The sequence below is a fragment of the Leucopleurus acutus genome (assembly GCF_964270905.1).
Source record: "Leucopleurus acutus genome assembly, chromosome: 14".
Lineage (NCBI taxonomy): Eukaryota > Metazoa > Chordata > Mammalia > Artiodactyla > Delphinidae > Leucopleurus > Leucopleurus acutus.
This window is the reverse complement of record NC_139156.1, coordinates 58,679,465-58,696,433: the sequence shown is the minus strand read 5'-3', so window position 1 is coordinate 58,696,433 and position 16,969 is coordinate 58,679,465. Positions and strand designations below refer to the sequence as shown.

The following is a 16,969-nucleotide window of genomic DNA, read 5'->3' as shown; positions in this document are numbered from 1 at the left end:
TCTAATACTCCCTCTACCCCTGTTTCCCACAAACCCCACCTCTCAGTTCATGCCCCAGCAATACCTCATTGCTTATAGTTTCCTGCGTACTCTGTCCTTTCTTTTCTCCATGTCTTTGTTCTTTCTGTCTCTCTACCTAATTATTGTCCCCTTATCTCTTTTGGCTAATTTCTGTTTATCCTTTATTCTAGTATCCTTTACTTCCTGGATAGTCTAAGTGCCTTACTTTTTCCTCCCAAGTATCAATGCTTAGTTTTATTATTGCACATAGCACACAACTATTGTAGGTATCTGTTTATGGGCCTTTTTAACCCTGCTAGGATGTGAGATCCTTGAGATGCAGAAATTATGTCTTATTCATCTTTGTATCTTCAGCACCTGTTCCAGGGCCTGGCACATAGTAGGTGCTCAGTACAGTTTGGTTGAGTGACAAGAAAAGCAAGCTAAGCAGTTGGGTAAATCAGAGGGAGCAGCTGACATAGACTGGGGTTGAGATGGTGAACCAAAGTTGGCAAAGCCTTATAGATTCAGAGTGGGAGACCAGCCAAGGAGAGAAACAAGGACTGAGGCCAGGAGAAGAGGACCAGGGGGCTAGAGATTTAGGAAGAGATCCTGAGCATTAAATGGCAAGAACCCAGCTGGCTGAATCCAAACAAGAGGTCAGAATGGGGAAGAGACTTGCGTGCATAAACATAGAACCCTGGCAATGAGACTGGAGCCTGTTGTTGGACCAGGAGACCTTCAGAGATTGTCTGCTGGGAGCCAGAACTTGTCTCCAAGTAGGGGCAGGTAGACCTCCAGGAGGAGGCAAAGAAGAGGGTAGATTCTGCCAGGCAGTTCCTAATGTGCTCTGTGTATAATATAAAGCTCACCCAGGGCTGTTGGATATACCTTGCCTCAAGCATCAATTCTAATAATGTGATCCAAACAAATGACAGAAGAACTTTCATGTCTAAGTTAAATTGTCCCCTTCGTGGTATGTGACCTTGCATAATATCCATGTCGAAGAAGAAGTTAACTTTTTAACAATATGTGAACTGAATGAACAATTCAGTAGATGGTTTTGCATTTGGGGTGATGGAAGTCAGCCATCCTTACCCTTGTGTCAGGCGTGGGTGTGAGCACCAGCTATCATTTTTCCCATGGAGGTCAGGGGCAGAGCTTTTACAACATTAATGGTAATGGGATATGTGAGGGAAGCTGCCCTGAGGAGGCTGGAGCTCTGGTTAGGACTCTGGATATTCTTGGCCTTTAATGCATCCAGCCACCTGCACTGGAACCTGGAGTAGGTTTTTCTATACTCTTCAAACTAGGGGATAAGCCTTTTGTGAACAGGGATTATTTAAGTCTTTGGATTCTGTGAACTCCTTATTGCAGACTGCACAGCACTGTACGTCCTGTTTGCACCTGGTAAGCATTGACTGCGCTGAAATTCAACGGTGTGTGTGCACTTGCCTGGATGCATGTGATGCTTATGGCCAAACCTCTGAGGAGATACGGCAAGGCCAAGACTCGATGTGACTGTTGTCTTATTAACTTGTAAAGTCTTTGCTGAAGCAGTTGCTGCCTCTGCTTAAAGAGAGACTTTTTCTTAGGCTGCCTGACCCATTTTATTGCAATAAATTTTCTTAATGTCTTTGTTTGTTCCTCAAGGTATTTGATGAGAGGGCAGCTAACTTTGAAAACCATTCAGGAAGGCTTGGGGCCACGGCAGAGAAGGCGGCTGCTGTTGGAACTGCTAATAAATCAACGGTGGAAGGCATTCAGGCCTCAGTGAAGACAGCCCGAGAACTCACACCCCAGGTGGGTTTCACTCCCCCTTCATCATGTCAGTACACACCATATTGAGTAAAGAAGGTTAGTTACAGAACAGTTTCTATACATTTTTGAACACTTACTATAAAATATCATGAAAGAATCCACACATACCCTTAATGTCTAAATCATTTTTATATTGTTTGAATTTTTTTACAGTGATCATGATTAGTTTTGAAAGTAGAAAAAACTAGTAAAGCACCCCCCTCCCATGCATAATTAGGGAAAAATTCAATAATCTTGGGAGGTTAGTTTATTTTGATTTTAGAGCTTATGCCTTTCCCCACATCTCTTTGATGGTATTTTAAAAATTTTAGATGTGGCCATAATTTTTCTTTTTTATTTAATTATATAACCAAGATGTAGCTAATGTACTGTAAACAGAATATTGGAAGAGTGGGAACAAAAGAAAACAACTTGGACAGGAATTAAAGTTCTAGTACATGATAGATGTTCTTAAAAGATCTCTTCAACATCGTTTAGTGTGATGTTTGTGCATTTTTTTCTTCCAATAAAATTACAGAAAATTCATTATCTTTTCATTCATTTATTCAGCAGATATTTCTTGAGTGCCTGTGGTACATTAGGAACTGTCTGGGCTTTAGAAATCTATGATACTAGATTTGGTGGGGAGCTTGTAGGCAGAGACAGGGGAAATAAGCTTGTCTCTTAATTGTTCAACTTTTGCCAATGTGGCATGTTAACAAGTTAGATTCTCTTGAAAAAATCATACTTGTCTAGCTTTTTAAAAAAAAGTCCATAAAATATGAACATGTCTAACTTTCCTTAAAAATTTCCATAAAACATAGAACATAAAACGGAGGATTTCTCTATAAAACTGAGATTTCTGAAAAAACAGAAAGAGCACTAGGCTTAAGACACTAACTATGGAAAGAGCAAGGACTTTGGAGACAGATCTGGATTCGAATCCTCTGTCACTTTGAGTTTCCTTGTGTAAAATGGAGATAATTCCTTCCTAGTGGATTGTTCTGAGGATTAAGAAGATGCTTGTGCAGCCTATAACTTATCAAATACTCAATAAATGTTAGTTCCTTCCCCAAGTGCTGCAACTGACTAGCTGGGAGCTCTTGAGCAAGTCACTTAAATTTTCTGCGTCTTGGTTTTTGCAGCTGTGAAGTGGAGAAATTACTGTCCTTTCTCTCTCACAGGCTTGTTGTGAGGATTTAGTAAGACAGTGGATGTGAAAGCACTTTGTTAACTGTAGACAGTTGTTATTATTTAAAGGAACATTTATTTATTTATTTATTTATTGGCTGCATTGGGTCTTCGTTGCTGCACGCTGGCTTTCTCTAGTTGTGGTGAGTGGGGGCTACTCTTCGTTGCGGTGCGTGGGCTTCTCGTTGCGGTGGCTTCTCTTGTTGCGGAGCACGGGCTCTAGGCGTGCGGGTTTCAGTAGTTGTGGCACGTGGGCTCAGTAGTTGTGGCTCGCGGGCTCTAGAGTGCAGGCTCTGTAGTTGTGGCACATGGGCTTAGTTGCCCTGCGGCATGTGGGATCTTCCCAGACCTGAGATCAAACCCGTGTCCCCTGCATTGGCAGGTGGATTCTTAACCACTGCGCCACCAGGAAAGTCCGACAGTTATTTTTAATAAATATTTATAAATCTGTTTTAAGTAATCTTTAGTATCATTCTTAATGGTGCTTTTTTTTTTTAAGAGATAGAACTTTTACTTAAGAGCTGCTATCATAAAAAGAGGATAAGTAGATATTAAGATGTTGAAAATTTCACAGGATGGCATGCCCTTTCTGTTTAACAGTGTGGTAGAATTTAATGAATTTTTATATACATATATATATATTTTAATATGCACTATATATAAAGTTGAATCATATGAACTTAATGGTGCTTTTTAAGATGAGGCTTAAGTATCTGTCCGTTTTGTATATGTTCAGAAGTATCAAGCAAACACCCGTTTACTTTGTCACTTTATTACCTTCTTAAAATCAGGCTGTAACTGTAAAATCTTTTGTGAGGGCCCATTCTGGGGAGCTGTTTATGAGACCAAACTAAAGTGCTTGTTCTGAAAAGAGACGCACCGATTTTTGGCCTTATAGTGCCACCTGTAGGTAAAGAGGGGGAAGCTTTGCTGAAGGTTTATATTTGAGTGGTGTTTAAAGGTTGTTTTGTCATTGCCAGGTCGTCTCAGCGGCTCGCATCTTACTTAGGAATCCCGGAAATCAAGCTGCTTATGAACATTTTGAGACCATGAAGAACCAGTGGATCGATAATGTTGAAAAAATGACAGGTAGAGTTGTGTGCAAAATTCTTCCTGTCTGATCCATGAGACTGAGAAACTCAAACAGGACCAGTTATGTTACTCAGCTGTAATTGGATAAAGGGACCGTCATGTGCTCGACAGTGTACTTGGCCCTGATTAAGGCCGCTGAGCAGCAGCGGCTTCTCATTCAAGCCTTGCAACTTTGTCCGAAGAGAGACTCTTTGAGTCTCTTTGATTTTAATGTGGCCCTCCCGGTGTGATGTTTATTGTTACAGCTCCTATCTTCTCTGAATAGTGTCTTTTCTCTGTCTGAGCCAGAGTTTGGTTTCAGAGGCTGAGAGGCGGTGTTTGTGGATACAGTAAGTGTCCCTGTCATTTTCAGCAGGTTCACATTTCAAGGAACCACAATAGCTACCATTTAATACAACTTGTCTCAGAGTTTCCTCCAACTTATCAACTACGTAGTTTTTTTTTTAAAAAAAGGAGAAACCAACAACTGACAAACCTGTGTCTGTGCGATAGAGGTGGCACCTCTGAATCTTCTTCATTCTCTTTGGAGGGAGGGATGGGAGAGGAAGAGATGAGGAATGTAGGCTCTTCGGCTTCCCTGCAGAACCTGCTGGGACAGGGGTCCATAGCAGCCAGAGATGAAAGTGGAGCTCCTGAGGTGTCTGAAGAGAGGTAACAGAAACAAGAAACAGGCTGTTAGGGTTATTGGAATCCTCTGCGTGGCTCATCTTGGGCACTGCAAGCTGCCAATAAGCAACAGATGGCTGGGGAGTGAGACGGGAAGGGAGAAAATACTGTTAACAGATAATGTGGTGCTGATGCGGTGAAGGTTTCAGACGCAATCCTTGTTTCCTCCTGATGTCAAAGCGTTTCTGGTTGTCTGTGGTAGATACAAGAAGGCTGGTGGCCACGGTTGGTATAAATGCTGTGAGTCTGTATGGCCTCCTGGGCTACATTCTCACTTTTTTTTTTTTTACAATGGTGATCACCTGGAAGCTTTTGATTGTGTAAGAAGGGTTTTGAGCTGAAGGTGAGAATTATGGGTGTTGTACTTTCACGTGAGAAATTTGAGTGGACAACAGGGTTTTGGAGTCTCTGTTCTTCTAAAATAGAAACTAAATTCCATTTCTGTTCTCCGGACAGGGCTGGTGGACGAAGCCATTGACACCAAATCTCTGTTGGATGCTTCCGAAGAAGCAATTAAAAAAGACCTGGACAAGTGTAAAGTCGCCATGGCCAATATTCAGCCTCAGATGCTGGTCGCTGGGGCAACCAGCATTGCTCGTCGGGCCAACCGGATCCTGCTGGTTGCTAAGAGGGAGGTGGAGAACTCTGAGGATCCCAAGTTCCGAGAGGCTGTGAAAGCCGCCTCTGACGAATTGAGCAAAACCATCTCCCCAATGGTGGTGGATGCAAAGGCTGTGGCAGGAAACATTTCTGACCCTGGTAAGCAATGCATGGTGTGGTTCACCTCAGCTGAGAGGTTAATTCAGGAAGCTGACAGGGTGGGGAGAGAAGATGCACCCCACAACCATGACACAACCTGGGAGCAAAAACTACAGATACTTAGTTTGAGGATAGTATATTAAGCTTTCTCTGTTCAAAATATGTTGGACAGAATATTTTCTGCAATATTGGCAGGGTTATTGTAAGTTAGTTTCTCTGGACCAACTTCCCTGTGCTTTTTTTTTTAATTTTATTTTTTATTTGTTTCTGGCTGCGTTGGGTCTTCCTTGCTGTGTGTGGGCTTTCTCTAGTTGCGGCGACCGGGGGCTACTCTTCATCGCGGTATGTGGGCTTCACATTGCTGTGGCTTCTGTTGTTGTGGAGTATGGGCTCTAGGCACACGGGCTTCACTAGTTGTGGCTCGCGGGCTCAGTAGTTGTGGCTTGTGGGCTCTAGAGCGCAGGCTCAGTAGTTGTGGCGCACGGGCTTAGTTGCTCTGTGACATGTGGGATCTTCCCGGACCAGGGATTGAACCTGTGTCCGCAGGCGGATTCTTAACCACTGCACCACCAGGGAAGTCTCTCTGTGCTTTCTTAATGTCTGATTAAATAACTCCTGGTCCTGTTTAGTCATTATTTTGGAAATTTCTCAAAAGATGCATAATAACCAATTTATCAACCATTTAGCTTATGTAACTGGCATACCTTCTGCTTTTCTTAAAATGCTTTTTCTCTGGACAACATTCATTATTTCTGTCAAATCTGGAAAGCCTAAGTTAACCTGTGGGTCTCCTAGGTCTTGATCTTGATCCTACACCAAAGAGTTTGTGTTTTCTTTAGCTGAATTTTGATCATATTTTCATTACTGCTAAAGATGTAACCACTCCTTTTTGGTTGGAAACATCTGAATTCCTTCCTCCTGTGAGCCTCTAGTGTTTCTAGCCTCTTCTATGAGTAGAATCCACTCAGTGTGAGAGAATGGGAAGGAGGGGCTGCCCTGTTCGTCCCTAGCCCAGGTAAAATCTTTCTGGTTTTCTCAATCCACCATCACTGAAGATGTGCTCAGTTTCCTAATTGGAGTTTCTAATAGTTTGAGTAGATTCCTTTAATTCTGGGTGACTGGACACAGTAGCAGCAGCTCAATGTAGGGGTTAATATGCTGAATGCCAAGTGGAGCAAAGGAGTAGGGAGAAAGGTGAGAAGTACTCCAGGGAATGTGTGCCCCATCTGAAACTTGACATCTCCCCTGTTCTGAGTGGGGCAGGCTTATCTCTCGACTGCTTTATCATGAGAGGTGATGAGCACCACCTGAGCCCAAAGTGTTCCTGGCCCGGCAATGTGCTGAGTACTTGTTAGCTGTACAGGCAAGAAGGCGCCCTGAGCACTACAGGGATCAGCTGGTTTGTGCCACTTTTGACTCTTTGCAGGCCTCAGGGCATCTGCCTGGCTCTTACCTCCCTTCCCCTTCAGTCACTGCCTGTGCTGCTTACTGGCAGTTTCATATCCAGCTTTTGTTACTGGAAACCAGTTCTTCTGCTGGACAGACAGTGCTCCAGGGCACTGACCTACCCAACTGAAAGTGAGGGTGTCTGTGTTTAGGCCTGCAAAAGAGCTTCCTGGACTCGGGATACCGGATCCTGGGAGCAGTGGCCAAGGTCAGAGAAGCCTTCCAACCTCAGGAGCCTGACTTCCCGCCTCCTCCGCCAGACCTTGAACAGCTCCGAGTAAGTAGATTCAGAGAGTTTGGGAGAATTGAGCAGCAGGGTGTCGGGACTGTAGCAAGAGAGAGGTAGGCTGTTCTGGAGCCTCGGTCACTAGGTAGCTTTGTTTAACTTTTACTTGAAGCTCAGTCAGAGGCACAACTCGACTTTCATTCTTGAATCTGGCGGGGTATTAACCGAGTGCTTATGCATGGCGTGTGCTGGGTAAGTGGGGGTCTTTGGTGTTGGCCTGCTCTAATGGGAAGTGACTGGAGCAGAGGAGCTGGCTGTGGTAAGTGTGGATGTGATGAGTGATGAGTTAGTTAGTGGGGCAAGTTAGTGAGGAGTGGGAAAATAATCTGCACAGTTTGTGGTGAGAATTTATGTGTTCCCAGTTGATGATGACAAACCTGAGGTGGTTAGACTCTTGTGTACATTCTTCTTTCCTTCATTTGACTTTTTTTAGTAGCAAAAGTAATAAAATCCTTTTTTTTTAAAAAAAGTTAATTTTTCCCTAACTATAATTTTAAATCTTTTGATGCCCCGGAAAGTACCATGAATTTTTTCTTCCATAGGTAAATGGTTTAGGGGGAGGAAAGCTGAGCAATAGCTTGCAGATACAAATCCTAGAATCAGAAATAGTCATTATTTTTAGACATTTTCTCTGACAGTATTGGAAATAGCTTGTCCTTGGGAATAGCTTATCAAGGCAATAATTTGATTTACTGTCCCTGATATACTTTCCCATATTTAATATCCCAAATTTACTTTTCCATATTTAAGTTTCTAAGTTTGTTGAGGACAAAATTGGGTCACTGTGCCCATAGCTAATGAACAGTGCTTCCCTAGCCTTCAACGCTTCTTTTTTGATTTGACTTGATTCTTTTCAGCTGGGCTTTGGTGGGTGGCTAGGGAGGGCTATTCTGGGGCATGGATTCTTATGTGATCAATAGAGTCCTGACATTTGGAATCAAGAACTTAGAGGTCATTTGGTCTAGATATTCCTCACTGATAAACCCTTTGAGAAACCCAAGGCCCAGGGGAGAAGTTGTTGCTTATGCAGCTGCCCGTCAACAGAGTCAGGACCAGAACTTAGATCTCGTTTGAGGATCCTTGGCCCAGTAGGGCTGTGCGTGCCTCCCTGGGATATGTCCAAAACAGTAGGTGCTAACTTTTTGTGGAGAAAAAAGGAAGAAAATATGCTTCTGTTGAGATTGAAACAGGTGGTCCTTATGATCAGTGTGGATGGTCTTAAATGGAGTGAATGTGGGTGGCTTTTTTGGGGATGCTTTTTAAAGGAAAGGAAAGAATTCTGGTGGGGAGTAGTTCCTAGAGCTTTACTTACAACCTGGTAATTCTTTCTTAGCTGACAGATGAGCTTGCTCCTCCCAAACCACCTCTGCCTGAGGGTGAGGTCCCTCCTCCCAGGCCCCCACCACCAGAGGAGAAGGATGAAGAGTTCCCTGAGCAGAAAGCTGGGGAGGTGATTAACCAGCCAATGATGATGGCTGCCAGGCAGCTCCATGATGAAGCTCGCAAATGGTCCAGTAAGGTAAGTAATGAAGCTCTTCTTGCTGAGAAAGGATGAAGAGCCATGTACACAGCCCAGGAAGTCTATTTGGAAAATCACCCTCTCTCTGCTTTGGTTCCTGTTATTGCCAATAGCACAATCCTCTTCTTTCTTGTGGTTTAGTGAGATGTTTCTGGTACTTGATGGTTTCTCCTTCTAGCAGCTAAAGTGAGAGCTAGGATACCTTAGTTAGAGATGAAAGTTCTTTTCCTTCTGTCCTCTAGAGTGTCAGCTGCCCTGATGCTGGACATTTGGTCTCTTAGAAATTGCTCTTCTTTCTTGGGGTCACTGAATGTTTTTAGATGCTCTCGTGCTAATTATCCACACTGCAAACATGGCACAGTCTTCTGTAGGCTCTGCTATAGCTACATGAAATATTTGCATTTTCCTTTTCTTTTCTCATAGAAGCAGGTAGATTGGTGTCTTAGAAGCCATGTGCTTTTTCCCTTTCTCAGAATCATCTTACCCCTCAACTCAAGACAGCTCCAGGCTAACTCCTACTAAACAATCTGGAAGTGTAAATATTAACATGGTTGGTGAAAATTTGGATGCTGCAGCAGTCATGCCTCATGAATGATGAAAAGTGAGTGGTAGCTTTTCTAGACAAGAGCTAAATATTATTGTTAACCCTGCAGTGGAAGGTGGTTCGAAGTCAGTTCTAAACTGTTTCTACCATGAACCTACATCTTTATTCCCAACGTCTATTGGACTTTGTTCATTTCACACCTTCAGCCACCTCAAGCTCTTGTATTGAATGTAGTTCCCCAGGGACCTCCTGCACATGCGGCTGATCTTGGGTTTTTTCAGGCTGGGAATTTGACCTTGGTTTGTTTGGTTGGTTGTTTTTTTCCGGTACGCAGGCCTCTCACTGCTGTGGCCTCTCCCATTGCGGAGCACAGGCTCCGGACGCGCAGGCTCAGCGGCCATGGCTCACGGGCCCAGCCGCTCCGCGGCATGCGGGATCCTCCCGGACTGGGGCACGAACCCGTGTCCCCTGCATCGGCAGGCAGACGCTCAACCACTGCGCCACCAGGGAAGCCCTACCTTGGTTTTTTAACTCTGTATTTTTCTGCACTGTTAGCTGTGAGCCCAGGTTCCAAGAAGGAATGGTGACCTTGCTGGTGTTGGACCTGACCCGTGGAATCACTTATAATCATCTCTCTCTAGCTGGGGCATGCACACCCCTGGGACCATTAGCAGAGTCCCAGTGCACATGGGGAGTGGGGTGGGGGTGATAGTGAAGGTTGGTTTTACTCAAAGATTTTTTTTTTTTTTTTTTTGCGGTACGCGGGCCTCTCACTGCTGTGGCCTCTCCCGCTGCGGAGCACAGGCTCCGGACGCGCAGGCTCAGCGGCCATGGCTCACGGGCCTAGCCGCTCCGCGGCATGCGGGACCCTCCCGGACCGGGGCACGAACCCGCGTCCCCCGCATCGGCAGGCAGACTCTCAACCACTGCACCACCAGGGAAGCCCTACTCAAAGATTTTAAAGAACATATTTATTTGTTTGTTTGGCTGTGCCACGCAGCTTGCGGGATTTTAGTTCCCTGACCAGGGATTGCACCTGGGCACCCGGCATTGAAAGTGCCGAGTCCTAACCCCTGGACCGCCAGGGAATTCCCTAAGGAAAATTTAAATTTCTTTATAAACCCAGATACACTCTAAGTTATGGATGTTAAAAATAAAAGTACAAAACATTTCAAATCTTTATTTCTTACACTCTTTTCTTTTATATTGATATCTTGCCCACATTTTAAATAAATGTACTTTTGAACTTAAAAAAAATAACAGATACATTGTGCAGTGGAACACAAAATATACATGAATTTAAAGACAAACATAAAACTTAAGGGGCAGACAGCATTGGCCTACATGTTTATCCCACTCTGCCATTTGTTGCCAAAAATCCGTAGGTCTGACTGTCTCTGGAGGTTTGGAGCATCTGGGGATTGCTGACTTTGAGCTGTGTGAAGTCAGGAGCTATTTGAACCATGTGTTTAGGGAGGACGGATGGTGGTATGTGTTTGTGTATCTGTCGGTCTGCTTTGTACTTTGGGACTCTGAACCCCAGCAGAAGTGGGCTGGCCTCTCCTCTAAGGAATGGGGGTGAGTTGAGTCCTGGTTGAGACAGTTTAGGTGAAAGGATTTAGAAGGTACCCAAACCCCTTGTTGGCCCTGAATCCTCCAACTTAATAGTCAGTGTTTGGAGGCAGGCTTCCTGTGCGGATTAAGACTTTCAGGAGTTGTAGCAACCTCAAATAAAATTCCACACAAACTCTTACTTCCTCTTGGTTAGAGATGTTTGATATAAAGAACCTGTGTTTGCCATTCTTTATATAAGTGGTTCGGCTTCATTGGGGCAATTCCTTTCATTCTCTTTCCCCCTTAGCCTGTTTTCAGCATCTGATCTCTCTTGCTTCCTTCCTGGCCTTTCAGAATGCCCATCCCTGGTATTAAATTAATTCTCTCCCCCATCACGGGTCCTGTTTTCTCATGGGCACCAGTTATGAGCTCCTCTGAACTCTGCTTTAGTCAGTTGACAAGTCCATGTGTTATCTTATCTGTGAAATATCAATAAATTGAGTTTGGGGTAAGTGCAACTGGAGAGATTCAGGGTGTACCCGAAGAACAGCTTTCTTAGTCGGCTAGTTATGGATGCAATGTGAAATTGTGAAGTGTTGTCTCTGTAGACCTTAGGGAGAGCTGCTCTGAAGTGTGGGTTTTCCCTAAGGTGGTTGCTGGATGAGATGTCTTCTTGAGGCTCCTTCTAGCTGGGTGATTGTGGGGTATTTGATAAGTCCTCTTCACTCACCATTGTGTTTTTCTTGCCTCTTTCCTGGTTTGATATCTGTTGCCTCAAATTTATCATTTTCAATTCTGGAAGTTTTAACCCCTGAAGGAAATAATCTGTGTCTGGCAGCTGCAGAGCTGACCCAAGACACTTTCTGTTTCCTGGAAGCTGTAGAACAGCGTTCATATGAGCCAGCAGTTGTTCACATTGTTCTGTTCAAAGCAACTTGTGTGGTTCCACTTACATTTTCCCTCTGGATTCCTTTTAAAGTTAATAAGTTACTATTGTTTGGCTTCTCAAAAATGTTCTGACCTGAGAATTACTCTTTGGTAGTAAGTGTATACAAAAGGAATGCCACTTTCTTTCTTTGTATAAATAGTTCTCTGGAAACCGTTTGCTACTGGCGTAAGCGTCTTTCCTTTACTGTGAACAAGGCCGGTGCCGGAGGCTGAGAATTCCCCCTTCTGTGGAGCTTGGTTCATCTGACTCCTGGAGAGTATCCATTTTCTTTCCCATCCTAGGCAAACTTTGGTTACTAAACCGGCTGAAGCTCAGTTGCCCAAGCCCTACTGCTCTTACTAACACTGTCCCTGTTTCTCACCCTTCCTGCCATCGACAAAGCCGGGTAACCCAGCCGCTAAGGTGGGTATAAGTGCTGTAGCTGAGGCAGATGCGGCTGACGCTGTTGGGTCCCCTGTCCCCCCTGACATGGAAGACGATTACGAACCTGAGCTGCTGTTAATGCCATCCAGTCAGCCGGTCAACCAGCCCATTCTGGCAGCGGCTCAGTCATTGCATCGGGAAGCTACCAAGTGGTCTAGTAAGGTACTGATTAGCGCCCCCAGCTGGGGCTGCTCCATATGCATCTGGCCATGTGCAGCCTTGACACATTGCATCACTCATGATCTGTGCGGGTCCTGTGAGTCTGAGCCGGGCGGGCATCTGTCTGTCTGCACCTTGTTGTTAGGACTGGCTTCACAAGTTTGATAGGTCTGCTAATGCCAGATTAACTGGATTGCATTTATGTTTGGGAGTTAGAGATGGGGTCACTTTTTGAAAGGATTCCTTTTCTTACTGACCTTGTGGCCCATATTGGAACCTTAAACCCCTTGGGAAGCCGTGGATGCCTCTCAGTGACTTTCAGGTCAGGAATCATTGTAGACCATTAAGAGGTCATCTGGCCTGATCACTGGACTTTGCCTGTCCCCCACCTATGCCCCCTCCCCGCTGACCTCTCACTGTTGGCTCAGGCAGAGTTGATCAGCGTGAGGAGTGTTTCTGGGGAGGGCTGCTTGCTGTCCTGCACTTGGCTGTGGGGCAGATGCTGTGGGGCAGATGCTCCCTTCATGGGAGCCCACGGGGAAGGGGGCTTCACTGACTGGCTTGTTCAGGGGTTTCAGTGGGAGAGGGGGTGTGAGTTGGGATCAGATAGCGCTCAAGTCTGCAGGACAGGAACCAACGGAGCTTTGGCCTTAGGGAGTGGGGGATGGGGGCAATCACTTTTTTCCCTTTGAAGGTGGCATGTTGCAAGAAGAAAGGGTTTGAAGAGCGATGGGTAATAAATAACTAACCCTGGCACTACACTGTCCTCTAACCAAGGTCATGAAATCCTGGAATGATCCCAGGTCTGCACTGGAAGAGGTGGGCCCAGCCAGCCTTGTCTAACATACCCCTATTCTCATGAGTTCTTCCCATGCCTGTGTTCTCTCTGGCCTCAATTGCTGCCCAAGATGTTATACACCCTCCACCGTAAAAGATCAGCCACGTCATGGTGCCTGTGGAGGTTTCTCACAGAGCACCCTGCAGTGGCATGGTTTGTGTATGTCTCACTGCATTGTCTAGAAATTGTAAAGCATGAGGGGAAAAATGTGTAGAGCCTGGCCTTTTAGGTAGTTTTGAACATTGCATTTGTTATTTTTGGTTGTTATCAGCCAAAATATCAGCCTTTTGAAGGCATAAAGTAAATTACTTGTACATTTCCTTATTATGACCCATGAGGGTTTTAATGAACCAAAATGCCCAGTGTAAGATAAACTGCTGTTAGTTGGAGTGAGGGTTACATTTACGGCTTGACTCACGATTTTTATTTTCCCAACGCCTCCCCCGGCATCCTCTTAACTGTGAAGGTTTCTTTAATTGAAGCCACTTAGCTGAGAGGACTGAAGAATTGATTCTTGGCCTTTTTAAATGTGAAAAATTAAAATAATATGTTCCTTTAGGCTGAGAGTACAAACAAGAGGCAGTAGAGGGAGGGCACGAGCAGACTTAGGTCAGAAAAAATTTTTTTTCACCAAGGCTGATAGTTACTTGGTTTAAATTCTAGTTCAGCAGCGACAATCATTGGCTGCTGTTTGTAACAAGGGTAAGGATAAAGAGGATGATTTCAGCATCTGGAAAGGCTCATCTGTATTTTTCCCTTCAGGCCAGCTGTACTGCTTTCCCCCCACAGAAAGGAAAATGCCTGTTTAACCAACTTCTTGGGCCCATCCCCAATTTATTGACATGATTAACCTGGAAATGCTGAAATGCTTGTTTAGTGCTATGCCTGGGGCTCACATGTTGCCCTTTCAGATTAATATCCAAGTCTTCCTTTTTTGGTCCGGTGATCTCTCTCTCTCTCTCTGTCTCTCACTGAGTACTGGGGTGAGTACCCTGGCTCACTCTTCTGTTTATTTCTCCTGTGCTGTATCTATATCACTCAAGAATAGTCTATATACCTTCTTCTCACCCCTCCAGAGGGCTGCTAGAGCAGCAGGCTCCCTCCTCTCTTCTCTGTGCTTCTACTTCCTTCCCTAACTTGGCCAGAGTATGGGCTGAGCTCACACTGTATCTTGCTTCTCTCTAGGGCAATGACATCATTGCAGCAGCCAAGCGCATGGCTCTGCTGATGGCTGAGATGTCTCGGCTGGTCAGAGGGGGCAGCGGTACCAAGCGGGCACTGATTCAGTGTGCCAAGGACATAGCCAAGGCCTCAGATGAGGTGACTCGGTTGGCCAAGGAGGTTGCCAAGCAGTGCACAGATAAGCGGATTAGAACCAACCTCTTACAGGTACTCAGGAAAAGTGTGTGTGTGGCGGGGGGGGGGGCAGGGGGTAGGGTGAAAAGCAGGAGAGAGAAAACTGGGTGAGCAAGGAGGAGGTACTTTAGAATGGGAAGAAATAGCAGAAAGGGGAAATACACATGTGTATTTGGGAAAGACAGATACAGGCAAGTTTATTTCTGAATCAAATGAAAGAATTTTAATGCTTCCATGTCTGGACAGAAGGACTATACTGATCCTAGGGGGACAACAATTGGAATCCTGCTGCTGATTTACTGAATGCTTTCTGCATGCCAGCCACTGAGAATACAGAGGTGAATTAAGTCTCATCCTCAGGGAGCTTGTGGATAAGAAAAATAAAGAAACATACTAAATTAAATTTTCTTTTTAGGTATGTGAGCGAATCCCAACCATAAGCACCCAGCTCAAAATCCTGTCCACGGTGAAGGCCACCATGCTGGGCCGGACCAACATAAGCGACGAGGAGTCTGAGCAGGTATGTGCTTCTGATTTCTCGCCAGCAGCTTCTATTCCACTTGATAGCAATTCAGTTCAGCCTTGAGGAAATTTTAACTGTGAAATGGGTATTCAGTATGTAGGATGGAGTCTTCAGTTCTCTCAGAAGGGCATCTATGTTGGAGAGATCATCAGAAATTTGGAAAGGGAAGTAAAAAGCTCTTGTGCAACTCTTGTCATTTTACAGCTGAGAAATTGAGGCCTTGGGAGGTTAAGTGAATCAGCAGCAGTTAGGACTTTCTACTTGGTTCTTTTCCTCCCTGGAATAGGTTTGGCTCTCTCGAGGCCTCCAATGCCTGTTCAGTCCTGCTCACTCTATCCTTCTGGCTGGAGAATTTCTGCTTCCTTGTTCTCTGGATGATAAGTACCTCAGGGAGGATGAATAGTGTAGGCTTTTCAGGGGCATGAGGTGGTTAGGCCTGTGCTGAGGCTGAAATGACATCTCAAACGAGGTGCTTCTCTTGGTTTCTTTGACAGAGAATGAAATAAAGATGGTGGGAGTGTTTGCTTAAGTGTTTCTTGTATGTTTCTCGGCAGTCACAGTTTTTTCTCTCCCTGCCTGCTGGGAACGTGGCTCAGGTCTTCTCAGAAAGCCCTCATTTGAGCACCTCTTCCTCTCATTTCTTCTCTAGTAGTCTCTGCTATGAGCCAGACTTAACAATTTCTTCTTATGGAAGGTAGCACATCTTTTGTTGAACTGCTCAGACAAGGCTCATCATGCGATGGGATATGTATGTGGCACTGTATTACATACTATGTAGGGGAGTTAACAAAATACACACAATCCCTCTCCTTGTCCGGGCCAGGAGATAGAGGTTAGGAGCACTTTAGAGGAACAGGGAGGCTACTTCTCTTGGTGTCAGTAGTGCTACCTTAACTACCATGGTTTAATTCAACAGCTCTCACCATAACCCTCTCTTCTCCCAAACCATGGGAACTGGATTTTAACCTTTAACTTCCATGTGTTCTAGGCAGGGTTTGGGCACTAGGCTATTTCCTGTCATGTGATCTCTCCTGCCCCAAGAAAAGGAAATAGAAAAAACAGGGAAGAAAGGGTAAGACTCAGAGTTTCCGACCTTATCATTTAATCAATTAGCTAACAAAAATGTATCTTGGGAGTATCTACTATGTTCCATTACATATTCCAGTTAAAAAAAAAGAAAGAAACAGTGTGGTAGAATGGAAGAAACACAGGATTGCAAGTCAGAAGTTTTGAGGCTCATCCTGACTGTTGTGTGAGTTGGGCTGGCAAGTCTCCGAATCACGCTGGGCCTCAGCCTCTTTGTTGACCAAGCGAAAAGATTAACTGATTGGAAATTCTAGTCCATAGTTATGCCTCTCAGAGCCCATGAACCCTCTGAAATTGCATGTACAAATTTTGTGCACATGAGCAATTTTTTCTGGGGAGAATCCACAGCCTTCATTAAACCCTCAAAGGGTCTACAGCTCAAAAATATTTAAGAATTAAAAAAAAAATTACTGAGTTAATGGATTGATAAGTTAGTTACTAGTGTGATCTCAGTCCTGTATTTTGTATGTTTACAAGATTTACTTATTTAGATTTTCATAGATTTATAAGGTGGTTGGTTTACTTGGTTAGTTTTTCATGTGTTAATTAAATGTTTATGAAATGCCTCGTGACAGGCACTGACGTAACACTAGGGTACAGCAGAGAACAAAATTGACCAAAATTGCTGCCCTCATGGAACTTAAATTTTAGATAAAACATCAGATAAACAACCTAGGTGAAACATACAGTACATCAATTAGTGATGGTAAGTTCTGTAGAGAAAAGTGAAGAAAGAATTGGAGGATGAGGCATGCTGGGAGTTGGGAAGGTGGTTTGT

At 44.5% G+C, this 16,969-nt stretch overlaps 1 protein-coding gene across 2 annotated transcripts in view; it reads left to right on the top strand.

The window, feature by feature from the left end:
- The window catches only part of VCL (vinculin), a 102,783-nt gene that overhangs the window by 80,983 nt on the left and 4,831 nt on the right, over positions 1-16,969 (top strand). Inside the window, exons 14-21 of one of the 2 annotated variants that reach the window (XM_082854019.1) lie at positions 1,654-1,803; positions 3,972-4,080; positions 5,206-5,508; positions 7,107-7,231; positions 8,574-8,759; positions 12,188-12,391; positions 14,412-14,615; positions 14,998-15,102. In XM_082854019.1, coding sequence (XP_082710145.1) covers positions 1,654-1,803; positions 3,972-4,080; positions 5,206-5,508; positions 7,107-7,231; positions 8,574-8,759; positions 12,188-12,391; positions 14,412-14,615; positions 14,998-15,102 — 1,386 coding nt within the window. The remainder of the gene's footprint in view (positions 1-1,653; positions 1,804-3,971; positions 4,081-5,205; positions 5,509-7,106; positions 7,232-8,573; positions 8,760-12,187; positions 12,392-14,411; positions 14,616-14,997; positions 15,103-16,969) is intronic. The other variant, XM_082854018.1, reaches the window with a different exon arrangement.